Source organism: Chiroxiphia lanceolata, chromosome 5, assembly GCF_009829145.1.
Source record: "Chiroxiphia lanceolata isolate bChiLan1 chromosome 5, bChiLan1.pri, whole genome shotgun sequence".
Lineage (NCBI taxonomy): Eukaryota > Metazoa > Chordata > Aves > Passeriformes > Pipridae > Chiroxiphia > Chiroxiphia lanceolata.
Window position 1 is genome coordinate 70,983,267 of NC_045641.1, and position 17,434 is coordinate 71,000,700.

At 44.1% G+C, this 17,434-nt stretch overlaps 1 protein-coding gene across 2 annotated transcripts; it reads left to right on the forward strand.

The window, feature by feature from the left end:
• The first annotated feature begins 116 nt into the window (after positions 1-116).
• On the forward strand, positions 117-10,580 carry LOC116787676 (probable G-protein coupled receptor 19). 2 transcript variants are annotated; one of them, XM_032689493.1, is made up of 3 exons: positions 117-532; positions 7,141-7,240; positions 9,160-10,580. In XM_032689493.1, exon 3 carries the CDS (start codon positions 9,174-9,176, stop codon positions 10,425-10,427), a length of 1,254 nt encoding a protein of 417 aa, XP_032545384.1. In that variant the 5' UTR covers positions 117-532; positions 7,141-7,240; positions 9,160-9,173; the 3' UTR covers positions 10,428-10,580. The 2 variants fall into 2 exon arrangements, with proteins under 2 accessions (XP_032545384.1, XP_032545385.1); XM_032689494.1 differs by lacking the exon at positions 7,141-7,240.
• Positions 10,581-17,434: the final 6,854 nt, after the last annotated feature.

The window sequence follows — 17,434 nt, forward strand, 5'->3', positions numbered from 1 at the left end:
TCAGCGCCGGCAGCCGAGCCCCGCCGCAGCCCCCGGGTGCCCTGCGCTGCTCCTCGGGGCCCTGCGGGGCCGGCCCATACCCCAGGTGCCCTGCGCTGCTCCCCGGGGCCCTGCGGGGCCGGAGCCGGAGGGACAGCGGGCCGTGCCCGCCCCGTCGGGGCGCGGGGCGCTGTCCGCGGTGCTGCGGGGTCCCGGCCCGCACGGACCCGACGGGGCGGCGGGAGGAGAGCCCCGGGCAGCCGGGTCCTGATGGGGGGACAGACACATGACCTGCATCCCACATGACACAGAAAGGAACTGAGCGGCAGCCAACCTGCGAAACGTCATTTTTCCTCCGTTAAAGAAGAGGGGCAGGACACCCCATCCCTCCCTGCTCAAGCGGCTTTGCAAACATCTGGGCAGAGACAGCTACAGACGTGACGATACGCCGTGGTTCCCGGTATGACTGGGACCTTTCCAGAGGTGCCTTCACTTGGGATAACAGGCAGAGCACGGAGGAGACCAGCGCCTCTGGGACTATGCTTTGGAGCAGGTATGTGGATGGATAGGTGCTGTGCTGAACACTGCTGTAGCTAAAGGGATAGTTCTCCCCGTGGAGACAAATGAGATGATCTTTTCCAGCAATTTATCTTATGCATATTTACTTATACTCATTTAAAACCCTTGGGGTTTGGCAAGGAGGACTCATTCCTCAGGAGAAAATGCTCTGTGGGGCTTGAATTTTAAGCTTATTCTGCTGAAAGCAGAGAGATGTGTAGCATGACTGCAGAATAACTCCCTATATGTTCTGCACAAATCTACGTTCTCCATATTCATTATTTTTCAATTATGCTACTTATTTGTTTAAAACAATCCCCTTACATCATCAGTTCAATGGAAGCAGAAAATTACTTTTATGGTAGTGGAGAAAACCAATCTGCTCATCTGGTTTTTTCTGTCTCTAGATACATTCAAACAGCTTCTTCTTTCCTCTAAAACAGCTGGTTTTGTATTTTTCAGTCATTAATTTGAAATCATCCTTTCTGAAAACGTTGTTTCCCTTTTTCTGTGTGGGTGCCTGGATGCAGCTACTTAGGGAAACACCACAGGCACAGCAATTTTTGCTTATCTGTAGCCAGCCTAGGAAAGGGAGCTATTCTGGTTTTACTAATTCAGACACATATTCTCTAAGAATCCATGGCAATATTTCTCATTTTTCCAGCTGGCTTCCAGCCAGTATGTTGGCTCCACAGAGTAATGGAGAAGCAAAGCTGCCTTCTACTTTCAAAAGACCATTTGTGTGTATGAGGCAGGATTCATAGCCAGTTCTTTCTGGCTAAGATTTTAAAATGTGGTTCTTGAAGATGTGTTGTTAAAGTCGCTGTTAATCACTTTAAAAAGTGTCTTGGTTTGCAGAAAAACTGGTTGCCAATCCAGAGGCATCCTTAAAAGCTGATCTGTATTTGGGTGTCTAAATATGGATTTTTGGAAACTTGATTTATGAGTAAGCTTGATTTATGATTTATTTTAAGCATGCTGGTCTCAGATGAGTCAGTAAAGGGAGGAATTTCTACACCTTAGACACGTTTGGGGAGCTCTGCTCCTTATCTTAAAGTAAGAGCTTGCAGACTCTTACTCCCCCGCAGTTCTCCTGTGAAGCCTCTGTTTGCAAAGCTGTGCAGTGCAATTCCCCCATCTGGGCCACACCGTATTATCTCCATCTGCATTTTCCTTTGCAGCCTCACCAGGCATCCTGTCTCAGGTGTTTAACAATTTGGAGAGCAACTTCAATCAGACAATGCAGAACAAATCCCTAACATCCTCAAGTGGAGTCTACTTGCCATACCTACCACAGGCAGTTGTCCCAGTGCCAAAACATGACATAGAGCTTGTGCACTTGGGATTTCTTCATTCCAGCAGCTTCCATAATTCCCTAGACTTACCCTCTGACAGGCAGCCAACACAGTTCTTGCAATTGGCACCCTGTCTATGAAGATATCTCCAGTTCAGGGCTTATCAGCAGGTTGACATCTTGCCTCAGTGGCTTCTCCTGGGCTGCTTTTGTCCTCCTTGAGTCTAGCTCAGCTGAGAAAACCCCTTCCCACAATCATCTCCACATCAGGCATTTCCAGGCATTTCCAGGCATTTCCATAGGCTTTGCATGGCCTTCAGCCTCCCAGTTTCTTCAACAAAGTAACTATAGGCAGACTATGAAATGCTCTCACTAATCACCATGTTCTCTGGCAGAGACTCGTGGGAATGTTGTTCTATTGCTCATTCAGGTCTCCTCCTCTTATTCCTATCAGATAAGTCCTCCTGGAAGCATCTTAGGATCTCTGGCAGCCCTAATTATTAGCCACCACTGCCACCCCACTCTCTCTCACTGTGTCTGGCACAGGTGACCTGTGTCATGTGAGCACAGTTCCATGTTATTGAGTCAAGAGACATATGACAGACAGTCTCACATCCCAGCACAAATGTTTGAACCAGTGCAAAAATCCTGCTGCCATATTAACTTTTCGTGCGATGAGAAAGCAATTTTCACAAGATTTAATATCAAGAGCTCCTTTCTACATGACCTTTCCATACAAAAGCAACAAAAAAAACTCCTGAGGTTCTCCTGGAAGAAGAACTTGTGCTCACTGATAGCGAGAGGGTGCACTAAGCTGGTGAAGTCCTCACTGTAGCTGCTGGCACATTTTCCCTGTGGGGGAGAGGACACTCAGTGGGGAGAGGGTGAGAATTTCCAAGAGCTGGGAATTGAAAGCAGCCAAGGGCGAGATTCACCACTGCTTATCTGTCAGCACCCACCATGGCAAACCACCCCTGGTAAGCACTGCATTCCTCACATCACACAGAAGACTGTGCTGTGTTGTAGGTAGGGCCTGGCACTGCCAAAAATTAGTGCAAGCATGTGGGAGAGAGCATCTATTTTTTACCTCTGAATCAGGAAAGGGTACAGCCTAGCCATGTCCAAGGACAAATTCAATCCCCATTAAGGGGAACCAGAAGCCTCCAAAGTTTTATTTCAAGCTTCTCTACACTCTTCTTTGACAATTTCAGTAGGTGGAACCTATTTTGACAGAAGACTTGGAAATTAGGTTAGTCACTCTTCTCCACTTTTTCATGCCCCCACAGTCACACTGGGCACAGATCTGGGTTCTGCTCTCATTTTTAGAACAGTGCTAATCTGGAGTTTTGCATATTAGTCACAGCAGTAGGAAGGCAGAATAAAGCTTTGAGACATTTAAACCTGTGGGGTCTTTCCTTCGGGGAAGAAGAGTTAAAACCTTTGGGTCTTTCCTTTGGGGAAGAACAGTTACGTCTATAACAGGAGACTCAAACCCTTGTGTACATGTTTGTAAACTGTTACACTGGTTTGCTCATGAGGTAGTAGCCAGAGCACCGTTCTCTCTTTATCCCCTATGATTAGCCAGACTAGGCTGTGGACAAGAGCAGAGGAGACAGGTGGAAGGAACAGGCAGTCCAAAGGTCTTGGCAAACCCAACAACTCTTTTGGCATAGCCTGGGCCTGTGGAAAGATGGCTGTGTCCTGCCTGGGCCCTACAGACAACCCTACCCTACAGCTACTGCAGAAATAACTTCTCACTGTGAGTGGCCCTGCCTATCTCTCCAGAAAGGCCTCCTTTCTACAGATCTGAGTGTTGCCAACCTCATGTGTCCTTCAGCAGAGCCCTGGTTGAAGAGAGTTACAGCTGTTACCTCGCTCTGGTGAGGTGAGGGTCTGTGTCTGGGTAGTATTGAGCACAAATCTGGCTCATATTTTACCACTGTCTGCCCCTGAACCAGAGCATGATGTTGGGTATAAGTGGAATCTGCAGTTACTTTAAGGGCTCCTTCTCCCTACCAACAGAGAATAAACACCTTGGGGTTTAGGTGCACAAATAATTACTGGGTCTTAGCAGCTCATCTCAGGTTAATAGTCCCGCAGTGACTTCTGGTATGTCAGTTTTAACCCACAGAAAATACATGAGAAAAATTCATTGACTTCAGATGCAGGAAAATGCCATTGCTCCTAGAACCTTTAAGACCAGAATGAGCTTCAAGACATGGCAACGTCTATTAAGGAGACTAAGCCAATATGCAATTGTGACTTATGAACGGGTTTGAGTCCTGCTTGTTCATCAAAGTTATGCCTCGTGGATTTGCCCTGAACCCAGTGCTACAAGCCTGCTGCCAGAGTAGTTACTCCAGATGTGAGCTAACAGACCCAGAAGCAATAGATGGACCCTGTTCTTGTTCTAGTTTGTTACTGCATATCTCACCCATTACTTAGGTCAGTTAAAAGGGTGAAGCTGAAAAAGGATTCTTCCTCAAGCAGCCAGTACAAGAAATGTAAATTGATCCCAATCTCAGCAAGTGTTGCAGTATTATATCCTTGTCCTCAGTTTTAATACCTTATGAAAATAGTCAGGAAAGAACTTGAAGAGTCAGTGAAGGTTGATGGCAAAGAGGCTGCCTAGTTGCCCTTAATTTCCTTAAGCATAGAGCAAAAAAAGTCTTGTTTAGATTCATGCTCATGCAGTAGCCAAATATAAGATATATTCTGTAGATGTGCTGGAAATTAGAACATTTCCTTCTTTTATTTGATTCCATCCATACTTCCTGCTCCCACGACCTCACCCCGCAATACAGGCTTGGCCCTCAGATCCTAATACAAGACGCAGTAACACATATCAGCTTACACAGTCAGTTCAGGTCAGAAGCTTTTACTGAAAGCTGAGCTGTGTCTACACCAGCACTGAAAGCTTCATCCATGAGCCCATCCACACTTACATCATCTTTAGCTAGGCATGCTGCAGGATAAGAATCTCCAGCAGCTGGGTGAAGCTCAGGAACAGACAGCAGCATATGAGATATGGGTATGGATCTCAAAAGTTTTACTGAATTCAAAACACTTTATTCTCCTGATAAAATAGGGGCAGATGTTTTCTATCCTCATGCACTGGAATGCAGAGACTGAGGGAGAACACACTTCACCTGAAGAGATTTTAAGCTTTGCTCAGAAAAGCTGCTCAGAGAAAGGAAAAGCCTTTGTCAGAGGAACAGGGCAAATAGCTGAGCACTTTTATGAGCACTGGACCAGAGAAAAGAACTGGCAGGGAAATGATGTACTTACAAAAGCATGTGTATCTGCATTCCTCCACTGGAAGCAGAAGTACTAAATGGCCTCAATATGCACACAGTCATCTCCACATAGCAAGACACTGAGAGAGACTCCACTCTTCTATAAAGGGATTTTTACACTGACACAATGAGCACATGGGGTAGGTAATTTGAATTTAGGCAGGGATGAGTGTCACCTTCTAGCATCTTACAGTCAGACAAAAGCCCTCCCTCCTCCAATCTGGTTCAACTTACTCACATTTCTAATGTTGATTAAACTCAGTTAGATGAAGCATTTCTCTTCCAGTCTGGCAGCTATTCCCAAGATACTCTTCAGAGAGGGAAGTTTATGGAGTAAATGACCAGTTTAATGCTTTTGAAATAACTTTCTGGGCCAATGTTTGCCTGGTGTTTTGCAGTTATGATGCAGAGAGGCAAAATATGTTGAATAAAAAAGCCCCTCTGCTAGTGCTAGGTCAAGTAATGTGCAATGATCAGTTTCTTTAGCTGCCTTTTTAATCCTGAAAACAGTAGTTGGCAAACAAAGTCTTTATTCTTTTGATTAATCATAAAAAGAACCCCAAAGCAACAAAACATTTATTGCATTATTTTGTGAATCTCATTAGGTTTTGCTCTTCCAAATTGGAGTGGACACTGCACTTGTAGATAGGAGAGTAAACATGCAAACACACAGTAACTATGCCATATGAGTTTTATGCAACAGCAAAGTATATGTGGTGGTGATTTCATGAAGTTCTTGTAGCTCAAATATTTAATCTCTAAGTAACAGATCTGTTTTGGAGAGTTAGCTATCAACCCAAAGGGATAACCCTGAAAATGGAGAGATTTGGTTTCCAAACTGCAAATTAAGGTCAACAAAATGGAACAAGGCACAAGGAAATCTCTCTTTGATAATTATGAGTCATTTCACACACCCTTTCTTTTGCCAAGCAAATGCACATAAAGTAGGTTTTAAAACAGAAATACAGAAAGTCCTTGTATCAGTTTTAAAAGGATTCCCACTCTAAAATGTTTGAAAGACAAAGTGAGGTAAAATTATTCAAAACATTTTTGGTAACTAAAATTGTAATTAGGCCTCACATATTCACTATATGTAATTTTTACTTCTTGTGTTTTTAAATTTCTGCTTATTGACCTGCAAGGCAGAGGGAGGTGACAGAGCTCATCACTGTTTTTTACAGATCTGATATTCATGAGTTGAGTGGCTCACTAACACTTAAAACATATTTCAGTAAACAGTGAAGCAAACAGGAACATGGGAATTGAGGATAAATAATGTAGCAAGTTACAGAGTCTTCAGGTATTTGCATCCTAGACCCATACAGAGTTGTGCATTTGCTGAGATTTCATGGTCATGGTTCCTTTTAGAACATTACTTATAATGCAGAAGTTCAAGTCTCCACTTTAAAAATAGACTTTCCTACAGAAGAAAAATATATGTTGGGCCATAGATTCTAAGGTTCTTAGTGCTAAATCAGGGCATGATTCTGATCTCAGTGCCACCTAGGGAAAATAGGCTTGAATAGAGATCCTTTAATATAAAAGACATCAGTTTCTGATCCATTTGAAAGAAAAATTATCTATGCCTAAGAATGCAGAAATCTCAGAGCACATTGGTTAATTAGATAGCATTTACTTTTTTAAAAAAATAAAACAAATAATTGCTGTACAATGAGAGAAATCTTATGCTCAAGTTAGTTAAACTCCCTACAGTTACACCTGTACCTTGTGGGCAATGTGCTGAATGATCCTGAATTTTTCCAAGGAAGAAAGAATCACAAAATATAGTATTACTTGCACATGTTTTGGTACCTCTTCTGTTTTACTCACAGTGAGGAAACTACTGCCTCCAGAGTTGCATAACCAGACATTTTACCTCTCAACACAACAATGATCTTTGGTGAAGGGTGGCATATGGAACGGGCTCTTCAGCTCATATATTGCTTCCTCTGCTAGCAAAGCTCTAGCACAAGACAGCTGGATACATCTCTTGCCATTCTCTCTCCTCTGTAGGCACCCACTGGTTAGCTCTCCATACGTGTCCCTGAGTGGGTCACATACTGTTCCCTGTTGAAGCTGCTGCATTCCTGGCTTCTCAAAGGCATGTTTGCAGGTAAACCAAGTTCTCCAGTCCTCAGTGGCTGGGCTGACTTTTAGGCAAAATACATCAGGAAAAAAAGTACTATTTGAGTACTACAACCCTATAACTATTTTCGGTTTTACCCACCTGCATAACTAAACATTTCAGGTCTGAACAGACACAGAGAGCAGATTTGCCCCACAAGGAGAAATATCATGAAAACAGTGTTAGCGAGTCTGCATATTTTAACAGCTTAAGAAGGTCATTGCATTCTTGTATCAGACTCTTCAGTACTGGTCAAGAAATTTTATCTGGTTATTCTTCTATGAAGCTTTATTTGTAGCTGGCTATTTTTAATGGCACATACTTCTGCACAGCAAGAAGGGAAATCAAGGAAGAAAATTAGCCTATAATGTTCTTTTCTATCTGGTTAATAGGCTCCACGTGTATTATTTTATGACAGATAATTCTAACACATAATTGAGTGGGTTGTACTGTCAATGCATCCTGCCACTCTGCCAAAGATAGCAGCCCAAATGCCCTGCCAACAGCTGATGACAGCAGGATATCTCCAGGGGAGCAGATCCACCTGACAGAGGATGGTGAAAGACAAGTAGGAACTCTTTGAGAAGTCAGGAATCATCTGCCAGGCAAAGCCAGCAAAAAAAACGATGAAGGAAGGCAATTAAGGATGAGGGGGAAGGCAAGGCCAGGCTGGGCAGCGCCCACAGCCCTCCAGCAGAAGGGGGGACAAGGGGCAAAGTACAATCTGCTGATGGACCCCCTTGCAGTTGACAACTCAACCACCACTTCTCAGTCTCACTACTGATGTCCCCCCAGTGTTATTCTGGTATGAGGGTGCCATGCAAATATTCTTTGTTTAACCAGCTCCACTGAAACAAACCCAGTTGTTACTACCCTCAAACCGTTTCAGCTACAAGTCATGCATGTCAAGATGATGACTGAAAGGACATCAGACTGCAGCAAGGTGCTTGTATACATATAGCCACTAAAACTAGCTGTTTTCCCATTTTGTCCTTGTGATAGGCTAAGACCAACCCAATCATCTGGCTAAATTCAAGACTGGAAATTTTGTCTGTTAATATATGCATTCTTGTCTCTTGCTCCTCAAAACAGGAGGTCATACCTATCACATTCTGTGGTGTGTCTGTCATGAAGGTACAGTAAAACATCTTCACACAGATAATGCACTCAGACAAACTTTAATTCTCAAGCAATGAGAGATTAACAGGTTCTAGGTTTGGTGTTACCAGCTGGGGATATTATTACTCCACAGACAAGACCAATGACCTGAACTGTGCCTGTGCTCGCACACATGCTAAAGGCCTGTCCTTCTTCTGGGGGGATGGTGCTGGTAGTGAGGGAACTCAATCCCAGGAAGTCTCCTTTGATGGCATCCCAACCCCAAGGAAAGGGCTTCCCACCACAGACATGCTGCTCCAAGGAAAACAACACAAAAAAGGTGGGTTCCAGTGGGGGTCTCATTTATAACCTGGTCCAGTCAGGGGTTGTGGGCATCCATGGCGATGGTCCAGAACATTCTCTGGGCTGAGGCTTCTCGTTGCCTGGGGACTCCATGTGTTAACCAAGTGGTCCTGCCCTTCTCCTTCCCTCCTTCCCTTCCACCAAGGCAGGGATGGGGTGGGGCTGTAAGGCACAAAAACAAGGACATGAAAGGCTGGCAGCCACTACATGTCAGTGAGGGGGATGGGGTAGGGTGCTTCTTACACAAAGGACCAGCTACAATACAATCCCAGCAGCTGTATTTCAGTGTTAACTCAGAAATACAGAAGTCACATGAGCATCCACGCGTGTATATTTCTGCCAGTTTCTCTGAAATTAGGGTATACTACTGAGAATTCTCCTGTGTTGCTTAAGGTGGGCTTTTCACACAGAGCTGTTGAAACCTTTTCTCTCCTCTCTTTTTGCAGCCTGAGCAAAAGACATGGCCAAGTTTGCCCAAAGCATGGATAACAGCAGCAGTCCTTTCCTTCTCCCTACCCTACTGCTCCTGCTGCAGAACACGAGCAACCCCGAAACCTCCATCCCTCCTGCTGGCTATGAGATGACAGAATCGTCACCCACAGGACCTGGCTCAAGCAGGAACCACACTCTCTTAGACTACGGACTGAGGCCAGGGGAAATTGCAGCAGCCAGCATGGTTTGGGGAGTGTTGTGGCTGGTTTCCATCTTGGGAAACTTCCTTGTCTGCTTAGTGATCCACAGGAGCAGGAGGACACAATCCACCACCAACTATTTTGTGGTCTCCATGGCTTGTGCAGACTTGCTCACCAGTGTTGTGAGTGCGCCCTTCCTGCTGCTCCAGTTGACCTACGGCAGGTGGATGCTGGGGAACGGGATGTGCAAGCTGGTGAGGTACATACAGTACCTCACCCCGGCAGTCCAGATCTACGTGCTCTTCTCCATAGGCGTGGATCGATTCTACACTATTGTCCATCCCCTGAGCTTCAAAGTGTCCAGGGAGAAAGCCAAGAAAATGATTCTGGCCTCTTGGCTCTGTGGTGCTCTGTTTGCATCACCAGTTTGTTTTCTCTACAGCTCCAACAGTGATCACCACTGCAACTTTTTTCTACCCAATTCTTGGCAAGGAACCGTCTATAGTATCACCCACCTCTTGGTGGTGTTTTTGATCCCATCCCTCCTCATTATCCTCTTTTACAAGAGAGTAATTAAGTACATTTGGAGAATAGGCACAGATGGAATGACTGTCAGGAGGACAACAAATATTGTCCCAAGAACAAAAGTGAAAACCATCAAGATGTTCTTAATGTTAAACTCGATGTTTCTCCTGTCCTGTCTCCCTTTCTACATGGTACAGCTGTGGCACCCACAGGAAACAGACTATAGAAAGAGCTCCTTGGTATTCCTGGCTATCACCTGGATCTCTTTTAGTTCCTCAGCCTCTAAGCCAACCCTCTACTCCATCTATAATGCAAACTTCAGAAGGGGGATGAAAGAAACTTTTTGCATGTCTGCCATGAAATGCTACAGAAGCAATGCATACACCATCACCACCAGTTCCAGGATAGCAAAAAAAAATCATGTTGGTATTGTAGATATTCCAGCGACGGCCAAAAGTGTCACCAAAGACTCCACCTATGATGCTTTTAACAGAGAAACCAAGGAAAGAAAGCTTGCCTGGCCTATTCCATCCAATCCCCCAAATACATTTGTCTAGTGGACTTCATTGCTTTGAAAAGTTACCTTGTAGCCCCAGAAGAAGTAGTCTTCTCTCCTTTTTGAACCAATGTATAGTTACATATTTTTAACACAGGTTTTAGGGGGGAAAAAAGAGATGTTTTATTTTATTAAATGCTTTGGGTTTGATGTATTTGTTCTATTTCATTTCAGTTATCATGTTCTGCTTTGGGGAACTTCTCTCCTGGAACCACCAACAATGCTTTTCTACAAAACAAGAGTCCTTATACTCTCTATCTGTAGAGAAAAAAGGGAAAGAAAAAATACTGTTTATATTAATCCCCACACAGGATGGACCACAGTATATAAATACCTAAATCCACCCAAAGCCATCTAAACTTCCTTCCGTTATGTCTCTGTGAATACCACTGCACTGTGGTTGTCCCTCAAGTTGAGACCCCACAGGTAAGATGTCCATACATGGGCCCTGTTGGCCTCAGCCTGAGCCTACTGACCTCATCAGTGGCAAAATTCCCACTGCCCCAGCAGGGTCAGCATTGGGCCAGCCCTGGATGCCTTTGCATCTCTGTCCTTGTGCCTCTCCAGAGGTCTCACAGCCCTAACTGCCCAAGAAAATTCCCCTCCTTGGTCTCGTCCTCCCCTCCTCCTCTCAAGCTGCTTCTGCACTCAGCCTGGTGCACCCACCCAGAAGCTGGGCCTGGGCACTGCCAGGGAGCAGACCTGCTGAGCAAAAGGAGCCATGTGTGTGACAGGTACCCAGGGCCTTCTCACATCTGAAACTGAGTGTGTTCCCTGGCCTGCATCCCTTTTGCTGAGGCACAGCTGTGGCACTGCAGCAAAGAGTGGCCTTTCCCAAACAAGAGCAGGAAAACGAGCTCTGCGGTCCCACACTTGCCTGATGGCATCCTCCACAGGGGTGTGTTCAAAGAGGTCCCTAATAGGTGTCCCAGAAGGGACAACCTGCCTGGGAGCTGTGGATGTAGGTGGAGGCAACTCCCGCTGCTCATTCTCTGCCAGCACTGTCCCAGTGGGACTGGCTGGGGCTTCAGTCCTGCTAGGAAGGGGAACAACACAAGCTGTGCAAACTGGAGACCAGTGGAGAGAGGCAGGAGCTTCTTTGCACCACCCTGCCTGCCACAACAGTGACAAACTCAAGAGAAATGGGCGCATGCAGTGCTACAGGTTGGGGGAAGAGTGGCTGGAAAGTTGCCTGGTGGAAAAGGACCTGGTGGCCAGGACTAGGAAAAATTTCTTCAACCAAAGTCATCTATACTTCCTGAAACACAGGGCATTTTTTTTCCTTTTTTCTTTCCCCCAGTTGTCAATCTCATTAGGAAGAATTGGACTGAGTCTGTGTGGGGAATATTATTTTTTTTTTCCTCAGTTCTCACTGTGTTGCCCAGAAGTACAGTAGAACACCCTCAGAAAACACAGATAACTACATATCCACTAAATTAAGTCAGCACTGGCATCTGGTTGGTGAATTCCCCTTACTCTGTTGGATCCATGTGGTCCTGTGTGCTGTAGCCCTGGAAGGTTCAGCTCAGGCTGCCACACTGCTCGCCTGCAAAATTTTCCTTTCTCTCTTTTAGGAATATTGACAAGGGAGTCAATCAGACTGGAGGTCCATCCATCCTAGTATCCTGTTGTTTATTGTAGCCATCAGTGGGTGCTTGATGATAGCATGGAGAAAGCAGAGACGCTACATAGAGGACTCCTGATACATCCTTCCAGCCTCCAGCAGTCACTGGTAGGAATTAATACCCTTCATAGAGTAGCTGCCAAAGAGTGGTGCCATTCAGTAAACCAGAGCAGGTGCAGAATGACCTAGTCACAGAGCCTGAAAGACAGGACTAACTGCCCCGCTCTGCTTGCTCAGAACCCATCTGAGCAGATTTCAGGAGCTTTTTGCCTGAGAATCAAGGATTTGACCTCTTTTCAGTTGAGAGTCTCAAGTACTTTTTTCGTATTCTCTATTTTCTTCTCAACTAGCTCCAAAAAAGTTAGTACATGGTGAACAGCTGGTCCCCATCCACTCTCTCTGTGCCAGTCTTGGGTTTGTAAATCTCTGTCACGTATTCTCAGTTATTTCTCTCCTGAACTGAGGAGTCTCATTGTATTCTGTCATTTCTTGCCCAGAACTGGCTCCAGATCAGCCTCTCCTTGGAGCACCCTGATGTAGCTGGCAGGGCATGGCCAAACATCCTCAGGTCCAGGCTATCAGCAGGCATTTCACACTGAAGTCATCCTAAAAGCAGTGTGGATACTTTGATCCCAAGTGTAAAACTAGGAAATAGAAGACAGTATGCAGGTGTCAGCTATCCCTCTACATACTCCTGTTTCAAAATTTCAAGTTCCCTGCTGTCTGTCTAAAAGAGACATCCCTTGTCACAACCTCCTCAGAGAAGGATTATTTTTTTCTTCTGCTTTCAGAGCAAATGTGGCACACTTGGGGTCCTGTTCATGGCTGGAGCCTGAAAGTGCAGCAGTATTAAAAGTTAATAGAACAAGAGCAGCAAGTACTACAGCGTGTAATAAACATGCCTGAGTATCTCCCTTTTCCATCAGCAGGGAGCAGACGTACACATGTGTTGGAGCCCCAAGCTGACATCCTCTGAAGAGTCTCTTGTGCTGGCAGTGTGGGAGTGGGGAAACCCCTTTGTTGAGAAATAATCCTACACATATGGTAGAAAACTTCCTTCCTCCTCTACAACACAAAGTATGGTTGTAAGAACCCTCGCTGACCGCAGGAACACTTCCAGTATGTATTTCACAAATTCAGAAATCCCCATTAAATAAGGATCTGATATTTCTTGTAAAGCCATTAGCAAAAAAATTCCCATGAATTAGGAGATGAGAGGACCTTGAAAAGGTGTGGTTCATGTTCTGAGCAGGTCGTTTCTCCCTGAAACATGTGCTTAGTTTTTCTTTGCCATTTAATTGCCTCTGATACAGTAAAATCAGATCTCGGGACAGGTCAACTTTGCAACATTACTTTTAATGTTGGAGAATGTATCAATCATATGCAATGAGTCCTTGATCAGTTGGACCCCAGAGATGTTCCAGTGGATGCTGCCTGTGCACAGCCAGCTTTTGGCCCTCAGATGTGAAGCAAGCCTCAGACCATTATGGATCCCAAAGGAAAATACTGCTGCAGCCACCACAACGCAGGGGCTGCTGCCTTCAGAGTTGCTCCATTGCTGAAAAGGAACTAAGAGTGAGGCAGTCCATCCCTACAGCACTATTTCCACATTGCAGACCCACAGCCTGCCAGGTGTCATTTTATGTACACAGACCAAAGAACTCACCAGTGGGTGTGAAACCAGAGACTTCGGAGCAACTTTCCCTCTTGTGAACTCAACCACATTTTCCTGCCTTCCAGAAGGTGTAAAACTACAGAAGGTGTCCAGGAAAAGTCCAGAATTGCCATGACACAACAGCTAGGGACATAATGTCCCCAGGCTGAAACAGCTGGTAGTTCTGCACTGAAATCATGGGCCTACCCGGCCCTGTGACCATGAGGGAAATCTGGAGGTTGGCTCCCTTAAACCACCTTCCCGCATCAGTAAAAGCCCAGTCACAGTTGTCTCAGAGTGAGCATGACTCTGATTGCCATAACCAAAACTGCTACACTGTTCAAAACATATTCTCACCAACATAAGCTGCTTTTGAACTTGGAGGAATGTGCCCCTGCAGCTGTGCCCTTATGCAGCTGTGCCCTTATGCAGCTACACTGATAAACCTTCCTGATTTCTATTTGCAATACGATGCAGCTTTCAGCATGTTCCTCTCCATCCTCTATTCCATCAGCCATGGCTGCTAACCAGGCTCATGCTTTGGCGAACATTGTGCTTCTGGAAGAGGTGCCTGAAGGAAGAAAGGCTGTCTGAGCTGCCTTGGCAGCTCCAGCCCTCCAGGTGACATCCAGCCACTGGAAGTTTGGTGTTGCTGTGTGAGAGCTGACAAAGACACCATGCTTACGGGTGCTGAAGATGGAAAATATCTGGCAGCTTGGCAGTTGAAATGGCAGCTACTCCATGCTTAGGGTTGACTTTGGACACCTGTAATGAAATGCATGGACATTAAAAAGTGCTGACCTGGTGCTAGAGCAAGAAGAAATCCTTTTCCCTCCTTCTATCATTTTAGGACAGGTGATGGATGGGTTTGACAGCACCAGTGCCAAGTACCTCCTGGTCTGCCAAGGCCCCAAAGGTGCCAGAGACAGGAGAAAAATCATGTTCCAGTGGATGCTGCCTGTGTGCAGACAGTTTTTGGCCTGCAGATGAGCAAATCTGCAGATCTAAGATCTAAGCAAGAAATAGAAAATGCTGCAGGATTTTTCTGATCAATATAAACATATGTCTTCACACTCCCTCACTGCCGACAGACTGTTTCAGTGATATATCCAACAGAATAATAACGTTAATGAGGAAAATAACAGAAGATTGGCGAGGAAGTTTATAAAAACACTGAAGTGACCTGGAGCTGAGGTGTAGAAAAAAACATATACTAATTGTTGTTTATCCTTGAGCGTTGGACAAGTAGAATTAAAACGAGAAGATGCAAAAACGAGCTCAAGAGTCAGAGACACATCCTCATAGAGGTACAGCCAATGCTCTAACTTTATTCCAAAAATACACACATTATCAAGGGTCCTACAGGGTTCACACGCTCTATTCTAACTTTCTATTGGTTACATTCACTTTCACACACTATATCTATAACTTTATTGGCTCTACTAGCCAAGGCACATTTCCAGGCCCCCCCATCTTCTGGTTTCTCACACTCTGGATAACAACCTCCTTCCTTGTTTTCCTCTATGCAGCTTTCTGATATCTGCTGCTCAAGGACACACATCTGCTGCTGGAGAACACAGGTCTCTGCCGTCCGGCACGCAGGCCGGATTGTGCAAGCAGGCCTGAAGCAGTATATGTCCTGCATCATCTAAGATTCTTTTTATGAGAGTATAACTTGGAAAACAGGAAAACATAAACATATTTCTGCCTCACATTCAATTCAAAACCCAAATACATACAAACATTCTTATAATTTAAAGATAAATATATACTCCTATTTTTACAGCAAAACACACACTTCTCTATGCAAATGGGCTTTTGGACTTCAAAGAGAACTTGTCAGTAGTCACTACAAAAACTTCAAAAGCTCCACTTCTCCACCACGTTTAAAACAATTCTGGCTATTTAGGCAAGCAACCTCAAGAAACAGTCAGCAAGACCACCTCATGAACTTATCTTTCCTCACTCCCCCCCTTTTTTTTTTCTTTTTCTTTTTTTTTTGTACTGAAATTAAACTGTTAGGCTAGTTGTTGCATGTATAAAAAGCTTAGCTTTGTTGACTTTGAGCTTAGTGTCCCGTGTAAGGATGGGTCTTTATATGATTTGCCTGTGGCGTGCTGTATCTCGGGGGTCTGTCTTAACATCATCTTCTTTTTCACTGTTTCTGTCAAATGTTTTTGGAGAGTTGTCAACTAATAGCAAAATACCAATTAATCTCAAGTTATACAAGATGGTTGTTTCAGGGACAAAGTTCCCATCTATCAGCACTTGCCTCATCCAATGAAGCACAAATACATTCCCACCGCATGGTCTGTGGTTGGACCATGCCATTGTTGAACAAGTTAAGCAGCATATTGATGAAAAACAAGGAAAACAACATAGAATATCTACAACAAAGGACTAATAGGAAAAGGGTAGACAATAATATCTTTGTAATCATATCCATCTTTAGTGAAGAGATCGGAATAGGCTCTAGCTGTTCCTGCTTCACTGGGTCAGCCAGGGTCAACTTGCATGCTATGCTGTGGTTGCAGGTAATCATAATCTCTTTGTAGTCAGCATACAGGGGGTCAGCATCCTACTGTTGAATGTAGATGTAATCTCCAAGTTGGAATAGATGAACAGGAGTGTTTCATCTCACGGGTTCGGATTACAGAATGAATCTGTGGAATTTCTGCAAAATAGAGCCTAGACTATTAAACAATTTTCACAAAAGAATTTCAAATTTCAGAATTTTTGTAACTTGACCATACGAGAGGAAAATAGGTTTTATAGTACAAAGTGGTTGGCTGTCAGTTACTAATAAAAGGCTGCAGAGAATCATGTAGGACAAAGCAGGTAGTGCAATACAATCAGGCACCAGGCACTGTCACTGCTTGTGTTAAGTGGTCAAAGCCTGTGTGCTGTGAAGAACCCAAGAGCATTAAGAGCATAAAGAAAAATATCCAGGACATGATTAAAAGTCACTCAACTAAGGCATGCAGTAAAGGAATGCACAAGTTAGATAAAGCATTCAAACAACAGAAACCATCATGCTATGAAGTTAGCAGTCTATCAAAAGATTGTGGGCATGATGTGAGCTAGGGCCTATGGGGGGAAAAGGAGGGGGAGGTCCAAAAAACATCAGCCTTTCATTTACAGCTTTGCTAACTAGTCACTGTCTTGCTTTCTAACACAGGGCTCTTTTTCTGTGAGGCTCAGCACTTCATGCATTGTTATTTATAATCTTGTGTGGAGTTGTAAATTAAAAGATTTCTTTTATATGTTGCAGCAGTCAGAGAGGAGAGAGAGAGATTTTAAACAATTCTTGCCACTTGCTATAAAACTCCTGGGATAAAGCATATGTAAACAATATCAAATTCCATGAGAGACAGTAGAAATATAATATCAATAACTATAGTATTGTCTGGTAATTTGACAGTATTATTCAAACTATACTAGCAATCCATTCTTTTAAAGTTTTTCCAGTTTGGATATTATGAAGTAAATTCACTGAAGATATCTCTAAAGCTAGTGAGAGATCTTCAAAAGTCAGTTGATATAGAATTTGGAGTTTGTTTTCAAATTCCAGCTAAATTCATAATACAAATTTAATCATATTATGACTTTCTATATTGGAGTCAAAATGTAAGTTTTAATCCTAACTCTGATTCTTGTTTACGAGCAATACAACATAGAACAATAAGTTAAAATACATTGTTGGTATACCAATCTAAGAAGCAAAAACCTT

Excerpts from the sequence above, each read along its gene's own strand:
- LOC116787676 (XM_032689493.1), top strand. The coding sequence starts at position 9,174 with ATGGCCAAGTTTGCCCAAAGCATGGATAACAGCAGCAGTCCTTTCCTT.